This window comes from Notamacropus eugenii, chromosome 2, assembly GCF_028372415.1.
Source record: "Notamacropus eugenii isolate mMacEug1 chromosome 2, mMacEug1.pri_v2, whole genome shotgun sequence".
NCBI lineage: Eukaryota > Metazoa > Chordata > Mammalia > Diprotodontia > Macropodidae > Notamacropus > Notamacropus eugenii.
Genome location: NC_092873.1, coordinates 70,932,932 through 70,956,383, shown reverse-complemented (window position 1 = coordinate 70,956,383; position 23,452 = coordinate 70,932,932). Strand labels below are relative to the sequence as shown.

General features: G+C 38.0%; 1 protein-coding gene across 1 annotated transcript in view; it reads left to right on the top strand.

Annotated features, from left to right (window-relative positions):
* LOC140525461 (uncharacterized) overlaps positions 1-23,131 on the top strand; it is a 75,530-nt gene extending 52,399 nt beyond the window's left edge. Inside the window, 1 exon segment of the mRNA XM_072640886.1 lies at positions 16,518-23,131. Within this exon segment, the coding sequence (XP_072496987.1) occupies positions 16,518-17,524 (1,007 nt within the window). The 3' untranslated portion in view covers positions 17,525-23,131.
* Positions 23,132-23,452: the final 321 nt, after the last annotated feature.

Genomic DNA, 23,452 nt, shown 5'->3' with positions numbered 1-23,452 from the left:
CCTGTCTTCCAAGGGGAAGGGGTAGAGAGGGAGGGAGCTAAAGAAGTTGGAACTCAAAGTGTTAGGACCAAATGTAATGTTCTTACCACTGGGTAACAAGAAATACAGGTTAAGGGGTCAAGAAAGCTATCCGGCCCTACAGGACAAAAGAGAAGATGGAGACAAGGGCAGGGAGGGAGGAGAGAGGAGAGAGCAGATAGGTCACAGGGGCAATTAGAAAACTTGGGTCTGGGTGGGGGAGGGGGAAAAAGGGGGAGAAAATTTGTAACCCAAAATCGTGTGAAAATAAATGTTAAAAGTTTAATAAAAAAAAAAAAGAAAGATACATGAACTGATGCAGAATGTTTTCTGCAAGAAATAACAGCAATCTTTTGTTGCTCATTCATTTCAGTTGTGTCCTACTATTCGTGACTGTCTGGGGATCTTTGGCAAAGGTACTGGCGTGGTATGCCACTTACTTCTCCAGTTCATTTTACAGATGGGGAACTTAGGCAAATAGGGTTAAGTGACTTGCCCAGGCTCACACAGTTAGTAAGTATCTGATTCCAGATCTGAACTCAGGAAGATGAGTCTTTCTGACTTCAAGCCTGGCATTTTATCCACTGTGTGTAAATGGAAAGAACACATATACACACACATCAAAAGAGAATAAAGCAAAATGATAAAGTCCAGCAGGACTCAAATGAAGAAAGAAGTGAAGACTCTCATAACTCCTCCTGTTGTGGAATGAGAGGTTCACAGGTGTTATACATTGCACATGTTTTGGGACTTTTTCAATGTATCAACCAGTTTGTTCACTTTTTTTTCCTCTCTAAAAATAAATTTGTCATATGGGATAGTTCCCTGAGAGGGGAAGGAGAGGAACACATGGGATAACTATGGTTGTACAAGAAACAAAATATCAATAAAAGCTTAAAAATAGTTTGATCAGTGGAACAGATTACACACAATATAGAAAAGCAAAGAAACAGAGTAGCCCAGTGTTCCCCTTGGCTATACTGTAGCTTTCTTTCTGGACTCTTTATGGAGCCTAGAATCGACTTTCCTCATTGTGTTCACCAGCTGCTGCTAATTCAGGTATGATGCTAGGAGGCCAATGAGAAGTTCCAAATCTTCCAGGTCTACTGAGGCTCACAATAACCTTCTCTAGATACGGAGCAGGGGAGGAGGAGAAATAGACCTAGGCTGAGGCTGAAATCCTCTCCTTTCCCTCTGTCAAGTGAATACTTTTCAGTAGTGGCTCTCTCTCCTTTCTTCCACCAGATACTTAAATATTTGTGATGGTAAATTAGCTCTTCATTTTATACAGACCCTAAAAAGTACCTAGCAGCATGTCTAGGCCTTATTCACACCTAGCGAGTAATCAAGATGTATTCTCACCTGATGAATGCACCAGAGTCTAATATCTTCTATCTTACTTTAAGTGAAGTGAGGTCATTTGATTTATGCAATTGATTCCCACACAACATAGAATATATGTGTGTATGGATATGGAAAACATGCATATGCATGTATGTGTACATATATACATGTGTATATACGCACATGCACATATATATATTGAAATAAAAATTATCCAAGGGCCCCATTGATTAGGAACTACTGCCAATCATTGGATCAACATACAGATACAGTTATGGGCATATTTATTTACACTCAGAATGTAGGTTTCTCTGTATGGAAAGTCAGAAAACCTAGAGCATCAGCTTCAGCTACCTTATATAGAATATAAATTCACCATAGGACAATGGAATTTTAAAAATTTACAAAAACCAGGAGGGGAAGATAAAGGTACATGTCTGAAACACAAGTAACAGAAGGGGGAAGATAAGGACACCTGCAAGCTGGTCAAATCAAGAGTTGTGGCTTCCTTTTTAGCCTTGATTTTGCAGGTCATATGACTTTTGAGCTTTCAGAAACAATGTCTGTAAACTCAAAATAGAGACTGAAGTGCCCTTTTTTTATAATAGTGGTGGAAAGTAATCTGAGTTAAACTTTCTTTGCCGTCCAAAGTCTTATCACAGGAGCGTCACAAGGCCTGACCCAGAAATTCTCTGGCCATCATATACATACATATGCACATAGATTGCATTATATACACATATACATATAAGTAGTTTATATATGTGGGTGTGTGTATATGTATAGGGCTGTATAAAAATATACCTGAACATGTTTATGGAGGTCTAATGCATGCTTATAACGTCTGAGACAGCATTTCTACAAGTGGAAAGGCCAGGGAGCTTACTTCTGGAAGAAGCATTATGATGTATAAGGGAAGTGCCTTGAAGACACTGTGAAGCATACATGGACATTCTATAAGTTATTGTGGGCAGCTTACTCTGTGGTAAAGAGAACAAGTTATAAGGGAAAGGCCTCTTCACCCTTGGGAATTCAAAAGATCCAAAGGGTGCCTCAGTCTTCTAGTATTCCAGAATCTGGGTCCTAGAGTCAGTGCCAGTGCGGCATTGATAACTGAAGAACAAGGAGTAACCTTTTGAATCTCAGCCCAGTAGTAACTGAGATAAGGACTTTTGCAGCAAAGATGCTAACTTTGGGTGTAAACTTGCTAAGATCAATGCTGTGTAAAGACAGAACTAAGTTTTCAGCCCCTTCCTCCTTCTCTAGACAAGATGGAATAGTCCCTTAACATGTTCAGGGAAAATATTTGTAGTTCATCCCAACAAGGACATATATCTTTGAAGTAAATATTATTTTGGAAAAAAAACAAAAAACCAAAATACCAAAAACCACCCAGCATTAAATGGTTAATGGCACCTAGAAATGTGCGTTGAAGTGCGTGTGTGTGTGTGTGTGTGTGTGTGTGTATGTGTAATGACGGTAGAAAAGAGACTGGTCTTCAACCTGCCCAGCTCAGGGATACTAAGGACACACTTGCTACATTTAGTTGCATAAATAATTAATTGATCATTCTTTCTCTTTTCTATAGAGGAAAAACATGAAGTCACCCCTAAGCAGGGCTTTTCCGAAGCTCACAAATTTTAATATGTTGCATCACTGTTGTCATTTGTTGGGGGGTGAAATTATCTATTATTTCTACGACTTGTTCTTTGCTCTTTTAGGATGAAGTTACTTTGTCTCCAGTTAATTTTGGATGCTTTCTTCCATGGCCCTTTATTGAATATATTTTATTTCATTATGGTCAGTAAAGGATGTGCTTAATATATTTCTGCTTTTCTGAATGTGAGGTTTTTATGTCCTCCTACATGGTCAATTTTTGTAAAGCTTGTATGCGCAATTGAGATGAATGTCTACTCCTACCTAGCAAACCACTTAAATATTTCTCTAAAAACCAATGTGCCCTAAATAAAAATTCACAGCTCACACACCTTTTTCTCTTCTTTGTATATGGAAATATTCCTGTTTGTTCATTTCTGTCAAGTTCATAACTTAAAAAGGCATTAAAGTTAAAAAGGAAATACGTAAACCGCGTTGGTGCTGACTCGAAAATTAGGCGCTGGGCGGGAGGAACCTTTCAGGCGGTAGGTGGTCGCCAAAACCTCGGACAGATCCAGCCTCTAGCAGTGTCCTCGCTCCTCCTCTAATGACATGCGCGATGGCGATGGAGCGGAGCTTTTGCTAAGGGACTGGGTTTGTGTCAGGGCCTACTGGGAGGTAGGTATAGGATATTTGCGGGGATGGGGGATAAGGGGTGCAGGGGAAGGTGAGGAGGGATGTGCAAAGGCTGGAGCGGGAGAGAGAGAGGGTGTAGCGACTTCAGGGGAAGAAGGGCGCTGCGGAGCTACCGAACGGAAGTCACGGGGAACCCAAAATTTTGGGGAAGCTGAGTGCCAAGGCCCCGCCTCTGCAGGAGACCTGACGGGAGGCCAGGGATGCGTGCGCAGCTCCGTCACCATTTCTGGACGCCTTGGTTCCGCGTAGGACATCCGTCCTGGGATCCCATCTCCAGGTATTTACTGACTTGGGCCCTTTCTTTTGCAGGAGGTCGGACACCTTAATAGCACCCTGGGGGAGAATCCGTAGCCGGAGGCTTGTTTCTGCCTGAGTTGTTGTATGGGGGAAGGGGTGGGAGGGAGGTAGAGCCACTGGACAAGGACTGTTTGTCATTTGTCGTTTCAGCCGGGTCAGCCTCCTTGACAGGGAAGGGACTAAGGACCTGGAGGGAATCTTCCCCCAACAAACTTTACTGAGTCCTCACTGTAACGCAGAACGTTACCTTTGGAAGGCACCCTTGAGATCCTTCATTTTGCAGATGAAGAAACTCAAAGAGATAAAATGACTTGAGATAGGTCACACAGCTGGTAAGTGGTAGTACCAGGTTGAGAAACTAGGTCTCTTTATATCAAGTACCTGTGCTCTTTTCATGAAACCATGCCAATGTAAGCAATCAGTGCCTTGCTTTTTTGAGTTCCCTGAGGTCTGATGGTGTAACTGAAACTGTCACGGCCCTTTTGCTACTTCTGATGTGTCTCTGCTGTCAGTAATTCTTAGCAGAGTGTTTAGTTAGTGTGGAAATGCACATTCCCTGCTGTGGGTGCAGATTTGAACCGCTGATGAAGAAATGTTGCTGAAGAAGTGCTAACCTGGAACATAAAGTTTCCCGAGTCACCGAGAAACCAAATTTTCTCAAAACAGGATAGTTTTAGGTAGAATAGGTCTTGACTTAGGTCAAGACAATCTTTAGAGAGTAGGGAAAAATCCAATGAAAAGACATACCCATCTGCATTTTATAATTAGGAAACTTGGTAATAAAATGGGTGAAATGAATTTTAAATGGTTAGATTGCCAGATAGTGACAAATATAAGAGAAAAAAGAATCCAGATACTCTTCTTAACAGGATTTACTTTTAGCACTCATATTGTGGTATATAGTAAAAGAATGCCAGGCTGGTTTTTATCCCATTGCTACCACATAATAGATGTGTTATTATGTACAAGTCATTTAACCTCATTTTTTATCTGAGATGAGAATATTAATAAATAGAAAATAATGTTTATGCTACCTACCTTATTCAAATAAAAAAAAACTCCACTAATTAACAAGCACTATGATAGATTCTGAGGATGGAAAGACAAAAAACCAAAAACAAACCAAAATAGTCCTTTCCTCAAGGAATTTATACTCCTTGAGGAATATATCTTTTAACAGATCCAAGAGAATGAAAAATGATGCAAGATAAGAAATATAGAGGGCAATTGAAAGATCAATGAATGAACCTAGGAATATGTGAGGCCTTCATAAGTGGGGTAGGAGTGATTTAGGGAGGGCTTCATAGGAGTTGACACCTAAAATTTTTCTTAAAGGAAAATAGGAAATCTGAAAGGCTAAACTGAGGAGGGAGTATATTCCAACCATGAAGAACGATTTTTGAAATCCTCAGATGTGGGAGATGGCATTTTTGAGTTCAGGGAGAAAGCTGGAACATAGAATATATGAAGATGAGTATTGTGAAATCAAACTGAAAAGATAGATTGGAGATCAGTTGTAGAGGGCCTTAAATTTGAAGCTGTTTCCTGGTGGCAGAAGGGACCTTTTGAAGGTTTTTGAATAGGAGAATGGTATGGTCAGAACTGTGCTTTTCCAAATTGACAGTTGTGGATGGTGAATTAGAATTGGGAGAGATCAGAGGCAGGGAAATGAATTAGTTAAATAAAACTATAAGGGCCTGGAATACAGTGGTAGCAAAGCACATGGGGAGAATAGGAAGAGTAGGAGGTATTGTGGTGGTATAATCAACCAGATCTAGTATCAGATTTGAAAATAGGTGGGGAAGGTAGATGGAGATGGGGAATAGGAAGCACCAAAGATCAAAATGAGGTTATTGGAAGGATATTGGTACTTGGCCTTAGACAAAAGGAAATTTAGAAGAGAAATAGGGAATTCTTTTTTAAAACATTGAGTCTCAAGTGTTAGTAGACAGAATTTCTGAACTGGAGCTAAGTAGAGAGATTAGGGCTAGGTTATATATGCATTTGGGAGTCATTTCTATACTGAAGATTATTAAACTCATGTGAGCTAATGAAATCACTGGGGAGATGATATGATACTTCCTTAGTTGACCTGCTAACATTCTCCATTTTCATGATGGGTTGCTGGTTATCAGTATGTACATCTTTATAGTGCATCAAAATGAGAAGCATAGGCAATCTATTATTTTAAGAACTTCTACCTCGCAATACATTTCACTACTCACAATTAATGCAAGCTGCAAACATTTTCAATTTAAAAGATAGGTGGGGGAAACACATATTTATTAAACACATACGATGTACTAGAGCCGGTTAAGCACTTTACAAATATAATCTCATTTGATTGTGTCATTCCTAGTGATAAATGAATTCCATAGGAAATGTTCCTCACTTTCTTCCTTCTCTGTTTCCAAAAAGTCGTTTTTAAATGTATTATTGGAGAATGTAGTCATTTCTGAGTGATTCTCCTCACATCAAATAAACTGAGTTTGATGCAAGATTAACTCCCTAATTCTCCTCCCCTCTCAAGTACACAAGGCCAAGATCCTTTCTTAATGAGAGTTTTTAATCTTTTTCATGTCATAGGCATATGTAGTAAATTATATTGAAAAAAATGTATTTTTTTCCCTCATCTACTACAGACCCCTTCAAGGACACCAAGTTAAGATCCTCTCTTTTAGAGGTTTTTGAGTATTAAGAAGTCTATTGAGCCTTTTTATCATGCCCTCTAAAATTTTCTCTATAGATCAAGGGACTGGGGGCAGTGGTTCTTGTGAGGATAAAATTAGATCATTTATATGAAATTGCTTTGGAAATTAGCCCTACCCTCTCTGGGCCATCCATTTGTGTATGCTCCTTCCCTGCATTCTCTTTATCCTCTTACAGTTCCATCTCTAATAGTTGCCTCACCTGATCCTACCCTCTTTATGGGAACACCTTCCAAGGCAGGGTCTGAAACCCTGGAATGACTCCAATGCTGAGGCTGAACTCCTAGGAATGATGATAACCTATCAGAACTTATTATTCTTCAGTAGTGAACATACTGACACTCCATCACATTGTTCACATTCCAATAACATCATGTTTCAAACCCCATTCTCCATCTTCCACTGACTGCTTCCTTATTCTATCTCTCTCAACTCCTATCCCTGACACCTAGTATCCCACTTTAGAACTGTTTATCCTTTTTCGTTGTGATCTCTGGAATGCTTTCATTTTTAAGCTTCTTTATCACTCCTTCCATCTATATTGTACTCACTCAAATCTGCCTCCTTCCTGATGACACAACTTTCCAACCCTTTGGACATATACTCCCCTTAACTCACTGGTCTTGGTGGAGGAGTTGCAGTGTCCTAAGGGTTAGTAGATAACAGCTACAAGAATTTTGATTGATTGTGTGGTAAATAAGGATTGAGTGAATCTCAAAGCAGAAATTACTGAGTGATAATGGTAGTGAGAAAGTCTAGAAGTGTCCTCTTATCCTGTGACCAATCTTGCCCTGCCAAACTTCAATCTTGAACTATTCCCATCATCCACTGCTTTTACTTCTACTCAAATGCCACTGAACAAAGTTGGAGAAAGTTATAAAACCATTTTGACTGGGTCCACTAAAGACTTATTTTACATAATCTCAACTGAGCCCTCACTGCTGCCAGGCAATCATTTTATAGTCCCCTAATTGATTCATTTTCCCACTTACTGCAGTGACTTTTCCAGACTTTTTCATTCTTCTTCAAATCTCCCATAGTTCCTGCTCTCACAGCTGAGAACGTTGTCTTGAGGCTCTTTGTAGAGAGTGTTCTCTTTTTCCCTCCTACTCATCTTAGATGGCTTTTGCCCCAATCTCCTCCTTTGGCCCCTTCTCATGTGAGGGATATTTTTCTAAGGAAAAATCCTGTACATGTGTGTCTTCTCCAGCAGATTGCCATTTCTCTCATTTCCACCCTCACTAATCTTCAATCTCTTCCTATCTGTTGGCTCCTTCTCTACTGTCTATAAGCATTCTCGTGTCAAAAACCCCTCACATCATTTATCCCACCTAGCTATTGTATCTCTTCTCTTTTTTGGCTCAATTCCTTAATCAATTTCTATGTCATCTTCATGCAAATGATTCTCAGATCTAATTATATAATATTAACCTCTCTCCTTTCTTCTACTTTTGTGGCTCTAGCTGTTTCTTCGAACTAGATGTCTTGTAGATATCTTAAAATCCACATATTCAAAACTGAACTCTCCAAAATCTCCACTCCAACCCCCCCAACCAAATTCTCCCTTCTTCTTAACTTTACTATTACTGTTGAGTAATACTATACTTCTTCCTTTGGCGATTTCATCAGCTCCCATGGATTTAATTATGCCAATGATTTCCAAATCCACCTATCCTGCCCTAACTTCTCTGCTGACTTCCAGTCTCTCATCCCCAACTGACATTCAGACAGCTCAAACTAGATGTTCAGTGCATATCTAATTTGATATCTCCAAAATGGAATTTATTATCTTTTCCCTATACCATCCTTGCCTCTTACCATCCCTATGTATTGTCAAGGGCAACTCTCTTCTCCCAGTTTCCCTGACTTACAAACTAACTTTAACTCTTCATTATCTCTCATTTCCTATACCCAGTCTACAGGCCTCTCAATTTCACCTTTGCACTATCTCTCAAATATACACCCTTTTGTCCTTTGATATTGCCACCATTCTGGTAGAGGCCTTCATCACCTCATCTGGACTATGGCAATACCAAGCTGGTGGAGAAACTCAAGTCTCTCCCTACTGCAGTCTACCCTCCATTCAGCCACCAAAGCAATTTTCCTGAAAGGCATGTCTAATTATGTCAACCCACCCACTCATCCATACTCAATAAACTCCAATGGCTCCCTTTCTCCTCTAGAATTAAATACAAAATACATGTTTGGCATTCAGAGCTCTTATACCTTACTCCTTTCCATCTCTTCTTTAACACATGACCTCCTTGTTGTTCCATGAACTAGGCATCCCTGTTCCACGCATTTTCTCTTAATTGCTCTTAACTTTCTCTTATTTGACTGTCCCAGATTCTTGGAATGCTCTCCCTCTTTCAGTTCCCTTTACTGACAATCTTACATCGTTCATAAGTGATAGTTGAATTGTTTTAGCTACAACCTCCTCTTTAACTACAGGCAAAAGTGGAAATACCTGGTTTTCTAAATGGCAGTTAATAAACATTCTAAGACAAGGTTAGCAGGGCTGATAAAGTAACATAGCTGGTTTTACACAATTTTTCCACTATCGTTTAGTTTCTTTCAGTTCATACTTTAATAACATTCAAATGATGAAAAGTTGTTTGACATGACTGACACAAAAGTCTGCCAATTTGAAAAAATGTTATGTATTAAAAACTTGAAACAAACAGATTACCAATCAGGTGACACCAAGTTTGTTGAATGCATTTCCAAATTAACCTTACATAGAAAATTGGGCATCTTAGCACTATTGGCATTGTATAGTGGTCACATCTAATTTAGGAACTAATAATAATAGTTAACAATTATAGGGTCTGCCCTCTGCCAGATATTATGTTAGGCACTTTCCAATCATGTCAGATAAACTGAGGTAACTTGCTTAAGGTCACCCAGTTAACAAATTTCAGATCTAAACATTTTCCTAATTTGCCTTAGTGCCAAATAATATAATAAATGCTGACCTATATTAAACATCAAATTAGGAGTGGCACATTTCACTTAAAAGATGACCAGAATTAATTCAATTACCTTTTGGTTGTGTTCCAGTACATAAAACCTTTTCTTTTATGTGAGGCATGAAATGAGTATATGCTAGTCATTCTGATCTGAGGGGAAAATATTCCCCCTTTCTTTCTTGTCTCTCCTTCCACATTCAAAACTTGATTAAAGGTAGAATATATATAAGGAGAATTTTTTTTTTCACCGATTACTTTTCAACAGTTTCCAAACCCTTTACTCTCAAACCTTCTTTGACTTGCCTTTACCAATCATATAACCTAAACAGTAAAGTATTTTTTTTCTCTCCTATCCACCTGCTCCTCTGAGGCTGCTACAGTCAGGGAGGGAGGGAGAGGGGTAGAGAAACAGAGAGCAGAATTCCAAGAAAAGTCCAGCTACTGCCCTTGCAGGCTACTCCTATTGGCTGACTGTATTTTAAACCTTACAGGGTGTCACATTACACATAGACACTCATTCGAATCACACAGAGACACAAACACCAAAATAACAGGGAGAATCCAAAAGCTCAGAGAGAATTGTCAGAAATCCCTTGCACAAATCAGACAGTTTTGGGGAGATTTTTAGTCCTCATGTGGAGACCACGCAAAAAGCTTCCTTTATCTTACTTATTTTCCTTTTTCTCTTCCTATATTTCTGCTGCACAACCCTACAAATGCCTTTTTTCTGACACACGTTGATATCCTCTTGCTTGTTCACTGAGGATCATATTCTGCCATTGTGACATAGACATTTATCAAGCACTTCAGCCATCTCTTTCTCAACTCAAACTTTTTCCTGTATCAGGGTGCCCTTTTGCTGTTGTATAGGCTCATAGGAAGCCAGGAGAGCCCAGCCTCTCTGGCAAACAGTCAAATGATCTTCCCCTTTTTCAAAAGGGATATTCTCTAAGCAGTGTACAACATCCAGAGCTTCTGCTTTCCTCAATTTGCTTTCCCAGTATTCACCGTGGCCCACTCTTTAGCCAGGGATGTGTAAGGCATATCTTCCCACCCCAGAATGTCAGCATTCAATGGGTCTGTTTTCTTTGAGAACGAAGGCATTTCTAAACCAATTCTGTTCGTGATGCAAAAAAAATATATTATGAAGAAACCTTATTTGCTGCAGCTTAATTTAGTTTCAGTTCAGATTGGTTCAGAAATGACAGAGTCTCAAGTTTGACATATGTGTGTATATATATTATTAGTATTCATTAGTAATAATAATGAAAATAATAATAAAGTTCTCAGTCAGTAAGTCCTAATAGTTATGTCACAATCAGCAAATCTCCACAGTTATGGCACAATCAGCAAATCTCAACTGTTATGGTATAATCAGTAAATCTCAACAGATGTGTCACAATCAGTAAGTCTCACCAGGTATCCAATATTACCACAATTGATCAGCACCAACGGGGCAGTTATCTACATCTGGATCACATGGCTGGTGAGTCCTGGGTCAGCCTCCAGAGTCCTCATGGGAAGGTCCTGGATTACACATCTGTACCATGGGGAAGGCTCCTGAAGATGGCTCAGGACTACGCGCCTTTAGTAGTTCCTGCTAACCAAGAAGGCATTTAGCCAGTTATATGCATGATTGGTGGGAAAGAAACTGTTCTCAAAACATCCGTGAGAGCATTTCTGTTTAGGAATGTCTGATTCTGGGAGGGGTGCCCACTTCCATAAACAGTCCTTCAACTTCTACTTAGGCATTAGATTAGTTAGAGTCAGATTGTAGACATACTGAGTGAGTCAGAATATCTTAAATGAATTTATACATTACACCAGGGTTATACAGCTAGTAAGTGTCTGGGGCCAGATCTGAATTCAGATCTTCCTGATCCAGGGCCAGTGCTCTATCCAGTGTACCTTCTAGCTGACCCCATCTGAGTATGTACATATCCATTATCATATTTTTATATACACATGTATGTATATATAACACATATGTATGTACATATAACAACGAATGTGTTGTGCGTTCATATATGTATATATATCTGGATACATATATGCATGTTTATACACACATATATACATATATAATATACATATATATATACATACACATATATACATTCATTGTTGTGTTTGTCCTTCATTCTCGAAGAGGACCATGACATCAGGATGATGACATGACTTGCAGTTGACTTTAATTTGAGTGAAGGAGGGCTGTGCAAGGTCACCAACCCCACTTTCCTCTCCTGAACCATCTGGATCGAGTAGCCTGACATTCATCAGGACAACTGGAGATGGCCCAGGATGCAATGCAAGACCCTGGCCCTCTCAAGCTAGGGTCTTTTCAGATTCTCTCTTTGAGGTACACCCATTCAATGAATAGGCTTCTTTGGGTTGGAGTGTAGGGTATGTTCAGGGAGGACTGATAACTTTGGTGTGATGGCTGCCGAGCTCTTTTCAGGGCTCTTTCCACCTTTGGTGTCCACCTGTTCCACCCAACTCTCACCTGTGGCTCCAAGAAGCTGCAGCATGCACAGTGGCCATACCTCGTAAGCCTTTTTGGCAGATGGGCCAAACCAGGCTGAGGGTAACCAAGAGGTCTCAAACCCCTTGGTGAGTTAGGTGCACATTTGGAGTAACCACCTCAAATATTCACAGGGACTCTCTGTGTCCAATCTGTGGTAGAACATTCCAAGCATGTATGGGTCTCATCAGCCATAGTCAGACACACTGAAACTTCAGTTTATCATGGTGATGTCATTTTGGTCCTCTTTGAGAATGAAGGACAACAACCCATCAACCAACCAATCTTTAAGTTACTCAAGAGATGGTCCCTTTAATAAAAAAAAAGAATCAAACTGGGAGGGGAAGACCCCCAGGGAAAGACCATTCCAGAGAAACAATTACCATTTAGTTATTACATTCACTCTGTGCTAGATGGGTGGGGACTTGCTGTCCAGTCCATGAGCTCCAGAGTGAATTGGGTTCAAGGCTTGATCTTTGAGCAAGAAATGTAGCCAGTAAACCCAAAGGGAAAAAAAAGGCGGCTTTTGACTATGGAGTTCACCTTCCCCTGTGCAGAACACCAGGGGAGGGGAGGGAAGAGGAGGGGAATGGGAAGGGAAGAGAGGGGAGAAGAGGGGAGGAGAAAGGAGGGGAGGAGAGGGGAGAGGAGAGGGGAGCTGCCACTCACTCACAGGCTGTGTTTGTCCTTTGTTCTTGAAGAGGACCATGACATCAAGGTGATGACATGACTTGCAGTTGACCTTGATTTGAGTGAGGGAGAGCTGTGCAAGGTCACCAACCTCACCTCCTGAGCCATCTGAGTCCAGTTGTCTGATATTCATCAGGAGAAGTGGAGATGGCCCCTTACAAAAATAAATACTGGCCAAATAAGTGGAGAAATAGTAATTGCTCATGGATAAGATAAACTGAGTCAATATAACAAAACTGTGGCAATACTGTCTGGATTAATTTACTTATTCAAAGAAGTAAAAGAGAAAAAGAAGTCATATCATATTTACAGCAACTTTTTGTAGTAGTAAAGAATGAGAATCAAAGAAGGCACCCATTTACTGGGAAATAGCTGACCAGATGAAATTATACGAATGTAATGAAATATTACTATCCTATCTTAGAAATGATGAAGGGGGCATTTTCAGAGAAACCACGGAAGACTTGTATTACGTGATGGAGGATGAAATGAGCAGAACCAGGGGAATCATTTTTTACAACAGCATTGTAAAGAAAAATCACTTTGAAAAACTTAAGAATTATGATTAGTTCAATGATGTGCCACAATTCCAAAGCATGTTTAGCCCTCCTCCTGACAAACAGGGATGATGAAATCAAGATGCTGAATGAGACAAATATTTTTTGACAGGATTAATGTGGGAATTTGTTTTTCTTGAGTGCATATTTATCACAAGGATTTTGTTTTTCTTTTCTTTTTTCCAGTAGGGTAGAGAGAAGGAGCAAGGAAAAAGCATAAATTCTGGTTAACTGAAAAAAAAATGTAAAAATTAAAAAAAAAATATTCTGAAGACCTAATTCCTGCAGTGACATAAAAGTAATCAGTGATATACATATACATACATACATATTATGTATATATGTATATATGTGTATATGTGGGGAGGGAGAGAGAGAGAGAAAGAGAGAGAGACAGAGAGAGAGAGAGAGAGAGAGAATAAGATCTGGAATCAAGAACCCTGAATTAAAATTTTGTCAATATCTGTATTACTACGGTAAAGTCACTTAACCTTTCAGCATCTGGGTTTTTTCATTTGTAAAATGAGAGTGATACTTGCATTACTTTTAAAAATCTCCAAAAAAAATTAATCCACACTAGCAGTGTAAAACTCTGACGGTTTTCAAAAGCAACAATGCAGTCTTGAGACAGAAAAATAAGGGAAAGTGAAGGAGAGGTGAATAATGAATTGAATCCCTGATCCTGCCAGCTGAGTGCCTTTAATACTAAAGTGCCTTTTGGTATCTTGTCCAAGGTAGTATTCTCTCAAGACATTCAAACAACATGGTCTAGGAAGGCAGAAGGCACACATATACACATATATTCACACACATGCATTATATTTTTATATATGTTCTATATAAATAAACATGTGTTATATATGTATGTGTATATAACACTCATACATTATATATGTATGTACACAGATATGAGCGGCTAGGTGAGCAGTGAATAAAGCTCCAGGCAACCAAACTTAACCTCACTTAAACCCTTTTTACCTCAGTTCCTTATCTGTAATATGGAGACACAATGGAAAAGGAAATGGTTAAGTACACTAGTATCTTTGCCAAGAAAATTCCACAAAAAAGTCCACAAAGTCATATAGAGTTGGACAAAACTGAACTATAAAAACAAACACAGATGTATGTGTCATATATCTACTCTGAACTTAACACACAAAAAATGAAAATGGAAAGTAGAACAGAAAAAGAGAATTATGTGTAAAGTTATGAATTTCTGTTACAGCTTTTAAAAAAAACCTAACCCTAAAATATCAATAAACATTTAGGAAGCACCTACTATGTGTCAGGTACTGTACCAAGTGCTAGAGATACAAAAAGAAGGAAAAAATAGTCTTTGCATGTAAGGAACTTGTATTCTAATGGGGAAACAACATACAAGCAAATATGTACAAAGTGAACTATATACAAGATAGGAAATAACAGAGGGAAGACACTAGAATTAAAAGGCTTAGGAAAGACTTCATATAAAATATGAGATTTCAGTTGGGACTAAAAGAAATTCAGTGAAGTCTATGGTTGAAGTTGAGGGGGAACATTGCAGGCATGGGAAACAACTGGAGAAAATACTTGGAGCTGAGAGATGGAGTATCTTGCTTGAGGAATAGCAAGGGGGCCAGTGTTACTAGGTCATGGTGTAGAATAAGGTGTAAGAGGACTAGAAAGGTAGGAGGGAGTTGAGGGGTTAGGTTTAAAGGGCTTTGAATGCCAAACAGAGCATTTTCTATCCTGAAGGTGATAGAGTGCCACTGGAGTTTATTGAATAGAGGGGTAATATGGTCAGACCTTCACTTTAAGAAAACGTTTGGTTGAATGGAGGATGGATTGAAGGGACAACAGACTTGAGCTGAGCATACCCTCCAGAAGGTGTATAAAAAAGGTACAAAATAAATATTGCATGTTAACTTTCAAAACTTTCTTGCTTGTCTCTGTTGCCTTCTGAATGTCTGTTCTCTGTGGGAAAACAAAATGCTTCATTGACCCTCTTTTTTTTATCGACAGTACTATCACTAGCTTTCCCCTTCCCTGAAAATTCCTGCTTCCAATGAGAAAAAGAAGCACATAATCCTTATAACAAATAAGCAGAGTCAAGCAAAACAAACCCACACATTTGTCATGCCCCCAAATGTGCTTTTTAAAAAAATCTTCAATCCATTACACTTCGTCAAGAAGTGAGTAGTCACTGGTCCTCTGAAATCATATTTTGTCATTGCTCTGATCAGAGTTTTAAATCTTACAAAGTTATTTTTCTTTCCAGTGTTATTGTATAAATTCTCTTCCTGGTTTTACTCACTTTGCTCTGCATACTTTTATATACTGTTACATACTGTTATATGTCTTCTCAGATCCCTTTTGTCATTTTGAATGGTGCAATGTTATTTCATTAATTGCATATACCATAATATATTAAACTTCTGTAATTGATGGACACTTTCCTTTGTTTCTGATTCTTATAGCAAAAGGAGCTGCTATAAATATTTTAGTGCACGTGGTCCCTTTTTCTCTTTCTCTGAGCTCTTTGGGATATAGACCTAGGGGTGTTATTGCTGGGTCAAAGAGTATAAATAGTTATAGATATAGTCTTTTTTATGTAGTTGTAAATTACTTTCCTGAATAGCTAGACAGTTCATAGCTCCATCAAAAACAGTGGTTCCCAAACCTGTGTAACAACTATAATTTTCCTTTTTATGTCATTTTTGTTGACTTTCTTGTTCTCTGAAAAAGCCATATTTCCTAGCATATGTTAATTTCAATATTGGAAATTAACATATGTATACGTACACATATACAATCTTCTTCCCACTGGCCTAATATTCTTTTCCCCTCAAAATAAAATAGATGACATTTGCATTTTTAATTTTTTTTTTCAGATTTGGAGACCAAGAAAAGAAGAAGATTGCAACATATCTCTTAAGCAAGAGATTTACCAGGTCAATAATGGAAAAACTAAGAGGGAACATCACACAAGGTTCCATTTTTGGAGAAGAGTGTGAAAGTGAGGACAAATTAGGGAGGCAGGAGCAAAACCCTACAAGCAAGACTGAGAATAAATCCTTTTCCAAGAAGAAAGGTTTCAGGCAATTGACAGTAACAAAAAATGTAATGCCCACTGAAGAAAGAGATGATAAATGTAATGAAATTAGAAGAAACTTCAAACTGAAGTCAAAACTTATTACTCATCAGAGAGTTCATATAGGAGAGAAATCTAGTAGTTTTGATACATGTGGAACAACCTTCAAACTGCATTCAGAATTAGTTAAATGTCAAAAAATTTCTTCAGGGAAGAAAACTTATAAGTGTAATGACTGTGAGAAAATCTTTAGTGACCGCTCAAACTTTATTCGTCATCAGAGAATTCACACTGGAGAGAAACCCTATAAATGTAAAGAATGTGGGAAAGCCTTCAGCCAGAGCTCATCCCTCATTGAACATCAAAGAACTCACACTGGAGAGAAACCTTATAAATGTAATGAATGTGGGAAATCATTCACTGTGAGCTCATCCCTTACTCAGCATCAGAGAATTCATACTGGAGAGAAACCTTATAAATGTAATGAATGTGGGAAAGCTTTCAGTGATTGTTCATCCTTTACTCAACATCAAAGAATTCATACTGGAGAAAAACCTTATAAGTGTAATGAATGTGGGAAAGCTTTTAGTGATTTCTCATCCCTCACTCAACATCAAAGAATTCATACTGGGGAGAAACCCTATAAGTGTAATGATTGTGGTAAAGCTTTTAGCCGCAGTACACACTTAACTCAGCATCAAAGAACTCATACTGGCGAAAAACCTTATGAATGCAATGAATGTGGGAAAGCCTTCACTGCACACTCAACCTTTACTCAACATCAGAGAATTCATACTGGAGAGAAACCCTATGAATGCAGCGAATGTGGGAAGGCCTTTCCTGAAAGCTCATCACTTACAAAACATCAGCGAGTTCATACTGGAGAGAAACCCTATGAATGCAGTGAATGTGGGAAAGCCTTTAGCCAGAGCACACACCTTATTCAGCATCATAGAATTCATACTGGAGAGAAGCCCTATAAATGTAATGAATGTGGAAAAGCCTTTGGTAATAGCTCAGTCCTGCTCCGACACCAGCAACTTCATACCATAGAATAATCCTGCCAGTATAAAAATTTGGGGAAAGAACTTTTTCATCATTTCCCCTAATTTTCCATTCACACTCTTGCCACCAATGGCATTCACTTCTAACTTTCGTAGGAAGATCAGGCCTATTGCTTGGATTTCAGCCCCATAAATTAAGCATATAAAAAGCCTCCTACCTTGGATAGGTGTATCAGAAACAAGATTCCCCTATTAGTGTATCATATATATACACATACACACATTCGTACATATATACATATATGTATATATGTGTGTGTATGTGTGTGTATATATATATGCATACACACACACACACACACACACACACACACACACACATATATGATTTTGCCTGTCTTCTCTTGCTCCTTTGGTACATCTCCTGATTCTTGATTGTCTCCCTGCCCTTCCACCCAAACTTTTAATCATATACTTTGCCCCTGATCTTTGTGTCTTGGTTCTCAACTGCCTGCCTATACGGGTTCTGATATTTTATTAGTATCTGTGCATGCCTTAATTTTTACTTGTTCACCTGGATCCTACCCCTCTGATCCTACCTGATCTCAGGTATTCATGTATGCCCTGAAATATGCTTATCTGTGTGCTTTCTAATGCAGTGCTTTACACTGACTTTCAATGAGAATATCTGGCCTCTAATATTTTCACAAACCCCTTGGTTTTCCTAGTCTTGACTTCCTATTACTTCCTCTCTATAATATGTTATTATTATCAATACTACAATCACAAACAGATTTATTCTTTTATTTAAGAATCGTATCTTTTCTTCCAACTGTTGTCTTATCATTCCTGTGACCAAATGACATCTACATCTGCTGTGCCAGTTATGGTTGTTTATGAATTGTCTGTACTGATTATTTATCAACTCCTTATGGGTCTCTAATAGTGCTGGACATAGAATAGAAGAGAATTCCCAAACAGGGAATTTTTAAAGACAGTAATAAAAAAAACAATTAAAAAAAACCAAGATAGACTTAGGCTTGGTTTCAAGAAAAATTTATTAATATTTAGCACTGTTTTAGAGTCTAATTGACTTCCTTAAAAGGTGATAGGTTCCCTTTCACTTGGTGTCTTTAAGCAAAAGCTTGATGATGGATATGTTGTAGAGGGGATTCTTATTCAGATGTGGGTTGGGCTAGAATACCTCTGAGGTCCCTTCCAAGGCAGAGGTTCTATGGTTTTATCAATAGGTACTTAATAAATATTTGTTGGCTTATTAAGGAAGTACTATTATTCCTATCCTATGTGACATTTGTCAGAGTGGACTTCATAAAACTGAATTTTTTGCAATGGTTTATTTTCTCTTAGATACTTGGTCTTCAATTAAAGTGAGATGATGGTAGTGTTTTGTTCATGGCTTCATGGTCTACTCTAGGTCATCATATCCAGGTCTCTTTTTGAGATGATTAAAATTGAATAGTATGCTTTTCTTTTAAATTATTATTGTTAAAATGGGGTTCAGTTTTGCACTTTTGTTTTCACAGGTGAAGAAATACTACCAATTCAGATTAGCCTCCTTGCTGCAACTTACAGTTTTAGAAAGTTGCCTAGAACACTGAGAAACACAGACTTTTCAGGATCACATAGCCAGTATGTGTCAGAAGCTTGACCTGAATTCAGGTGTTCTTGGCTTTGAGGCTGGCTTTTTATCCACCATTTTATGCTATTTTTAATATAACCATTAAAACAGTGGACCATAAACTATAAAGAGCACCATACAAGATAGACAATTTGGAAAATTTATGATAATCTGATAAAAGGAGGTAACTTTCTCATTGATTTTCACCTGTTCTCTTTTCTATAGACTTGAGTAAAACCAATTGAACCATTTTTGGAGTTAAACCCTAACTTTAGCATCTCTCACCAACTTTGTATCACAAGTCTTAGGGGTCTGTTTCCCTCTAACCTATGATATTCTCTTTCTAATCTGAGAGTTTTTACAGCTGAGCTCCTGATTTTCCACAATCTTGGTCCCTGCATCTTCACAAGAACAGGAAAATAAACATGTTGGCCCAACACCATCATGCTGCTTTTATCAATTCTGTAACAATCTGTCTTTTCTCTAGTCAGCAAAAAAATTCTTTGCCTGATCTTCTTGCTGACCATCTATACTTTTTTTAGGCACCAATTAGTCCCTTTCTATTTGATATTTGCTCTACACATTGCATATACACACACAATGTGAAATTGATCTTTGTTTTTTATCAGTTCTAACTGAAAGCTTTGACTAGAAATAGCTTTCAATTAAAAGTCTTGGAGTTACCAAAAGAAATTATTAGCCATACCAAAATATATTTTGATAGAACATCCCATTTCAAAATCAATGTAGGGTGATTTCTCTATGTACTAGAAAACTCTGAGATGCCCTTAATCATGGTAGGGACTTTAGATTTTACTTTTTTCCCTCTATTGTTGAAAAGTTGGATCTTAAACCATCTGAAGAACACTGTTATCCTGGGTCTCAGTTAAACCTCTGCCTAATGTCCTCATTGACTTGGGCCCCTAAAATACTTAGAAGTCCCATCATCAAGGCAGGGTACAGCTAACCTCAAAGTAGAACCTGTACATCCTAGGAATGTACTTAAGGTTCTCAGCCCTGCCTGACTGGTTTTTCTACAGGGTTCTGACTCTAGTTTCTTTAACCACTTCTCCTTAAAGACCCAGACCCTAGACTTTAGCTCTAATGAAGTCAGAAACTTTGAGGGTGAAAGCATGCCTTTTCAATGAGGCAGTCACTACTACCTTCACCAATGGATTTATTTTCACCATGGTGAAGTGTTACTGTGAATCATCTGGGGGTTTGAGGAGTTTGGATTCTAAGGAAGAAGAGGAAATAAGATGCATAAAGTTCTAGTTTTGGAGTCAGGAATACTTGAATTCAAATCAAATAGATTTGTGATCCCATGCAGGGCATTTAACATTTCTCAGCCTTAGTTTCTTCATCTGAAAAATGGGGATAACAGCACACCTCAAAAGGGTGTTTTAAACATCAGTTTACTATTGCATGACACTATTAGTTTCTTCCATCTTCATGACACAAATTGACAGAATTTGGTGGCTGAATGAGTAAAGGAATAAAGATCACAAGTTTTTAATCCTGGGACCCTTGATAATCATAACAACAATAGTAGATGTTTGCATAATGTTTTAAGGTTTGCAAAGCAGTTTATATACATTTCATTTTGTTCTCATGACTAGTATGTGTAGTAAGTACTGTGGCTTCCATTCTGACAGCCCCAGCCTATAAAGAAAATCATTTGTGAACATCAAGCACAGATCTTTAGACATGCCATACAATTAGCCAATAGAAGCCCTCCAAAATACTAGTCCTTTTGTGATTTAGGTGTTAATTTTTTTTAACATGATTGCATTTCTAAAAAAGATATTTGGGAAGTGTGTGGGAAATAGAGACCGTACTGTTATCATTTATCTGGAGTTGTATCCCCAAGGAATGATCCTCAGCTTTGTACTCTCTGTGGATGCTTCTACCGTGAATCTTTTTGTTTAAGGTCCCTAGGTGGGTGAGGGTCAAGAAGTCAACAAAGCTATTTTCTATAATGAGTGTCAGGAAGAATTGGAGGAGGAGAGACCATGACCTTGAATTAGGAAAAAATGTATCTTACCTATCTTCTTTCATTGGCTGAAAATAGATTTTCTTCTGTCAATACATGATAGAGCTGATCTTAGTTGCAAGAACTGGTAGCATGAAGCTTTGGAGGCTGCAGGAGAAGGGAAAGTTTTTTTGGCCCAGTCTATTATCATGGGGTCCCTTTGTCCCATTGCAAAACTCAGTTTGTCTAGATCAGAGACTGCTGAAAAATGTGACTCAAACTAAAGATGGAGATTGTTTAAATGTGCCCAGAATTTGCTTCACAGATGGAATCAGTCCAGACCTTCCAAGCCAGTCAATTTGAGATGGAACCACAGGCACATAAATTAAGTTGGGGGGAGCTAATATTCACAGTGGCAGCTGCCTTCTATTTTACTCACTACCACCACTGATCCAATTTGTTAGAAGACTGCTGAATCACAGGGACAAATTGGTCTATATCTGGAGTGCCATATTTCCATGCTTCTCATGCTTTTTGCCTGGGGAAACCCATTTATGTGCTTTTGAGGGGATCTGTTTATGTTAGTATGAAAAGTAGGAATATTCCCATTTTAGTATAAAGGCTAATGGGAGTCTACAAGGGTAAAGAAAGGGTGCTCATGGGACTAGTAGAAAGTTTGAACTCATAGGATTAAGAGATTTTAGAAATCATCTACTTTAGCCTCATTTTACAAATGAACCTCAGATGCAAAGAGATTGTGATTTTGGCCAATATTATATAGGTGATGCATAGGTTTCATTTTGTCACTTTGCCGAAGGTCACATCTGTGGCTCATTGGAAACTCTAGTTCGAGATATGTAAGCCACTATCACTTTGCATTTATCTAAGAATGAATTACTCAGGCTTTCCACTTTTCCTTTTCCACTAAATTGTACATGGATCAAGCACTTCTAGGGAATAAAATGTGAAGAACTGCAGAATAGTCATTTTGGGAAAAAGAGAAAGATAATAGGTTACTGAAAATAAACTGATCTTTTCCCCCAAACCACCCTCTGACATCAAGGCTCCAAATCCCCACCTTACCTTTGAATTCTGTCATCTACATCTAATCATTAGCTAAGTCTTGAATTTTTTAAAAAGTGTTTTCCTGATGCTCTTATTTTAAACCAAAAGCACTATTTATACAGCAGAACAAAAGAATGATTATGAAGTTAAATCTCCATTTCATACTGCTTCCTTTAAAAAGTACATAATAAATTACACACATTGCTTTCAAAACTCACTTTTTTGTCTGTGCTTCCTTCTCAACTTTGTTTACTTCTGTGCACTTCTAAAAATGTTACAATGACCCTATAATGTACAAAAAAAAAAATTCAATTGTGCTCCATCACCCACTCTTTTAGAACAATTGTTCATAACATTTAGTAATACTTTCTAGGTTACTTTTGGCCATATCATTTGCTGCTCATGAATCAACATAAATTGATAGTAGTCATCAAGTTTCACAAATCTTGGGAAGATTACATGCTTGCCTTTCCTTTCTAAGAAAGGGAATTAATTACATAAAACAGGCAAGTGCTGTCAGCAATTTTCCTATCTGACTGCTTCTGGCAGAAAATGCTTAGGAAAGACTGGATTTTTCGAGAAATTTCTTATGGAAATAATTTCCTTTTATATCACTAACATTTCCAAGAGAGCCATTACATATAACATATTTTTAAAGAAAATAGGAAGAGAAAAAAAAAATCAGGAAAAAACCAATACATCTAAATAGTCCAAAATATCCACAGCCACTTACCTTCCACTTTTGTAAGAGAGTTAGAAAAGAGTATTTTCTCATATTTCTTCTTTGAGGTCATACTTGTTCATTGTAATTTTGCAGTATTCACTTTTGATTGTTTCGTGATGGTTCCTTTGTCATTGTGTATATTATTTTCTTAACTGATTACTTCACTCTGTATTATTTCGTTTAAGTCTGTGCTCCTTTGTATTCATCATATTTGTCATTTCTTATGCTACAGTAAAATTCCATTATATTCGTGTGCCACAATTTGATTAGCCATTCTTTGTTTCTAGTTCTTAACTACTTATCATCATCGTAATAGCTAGCATTTACATAATGCTTACCATGTAGAGGGCACCGATACTAAATAAACACTTTACAATTATTATTTCATTTGATCCTCACAGAACCCTGGGAAGTAGGTGCTATTATTATCCCCTTTTTGCAGATGAGGAAACTGCGGCAAACAGAAGTTAAGTGGGTCACACATCTAGTAAGTATTGTCAGTCTGAAAGTTTGGTTAAAAGAGGCAAACAGACTAGGTGATATATAAATTCGTATTGTTTATTCCCTTAAAGCTAGCAGATA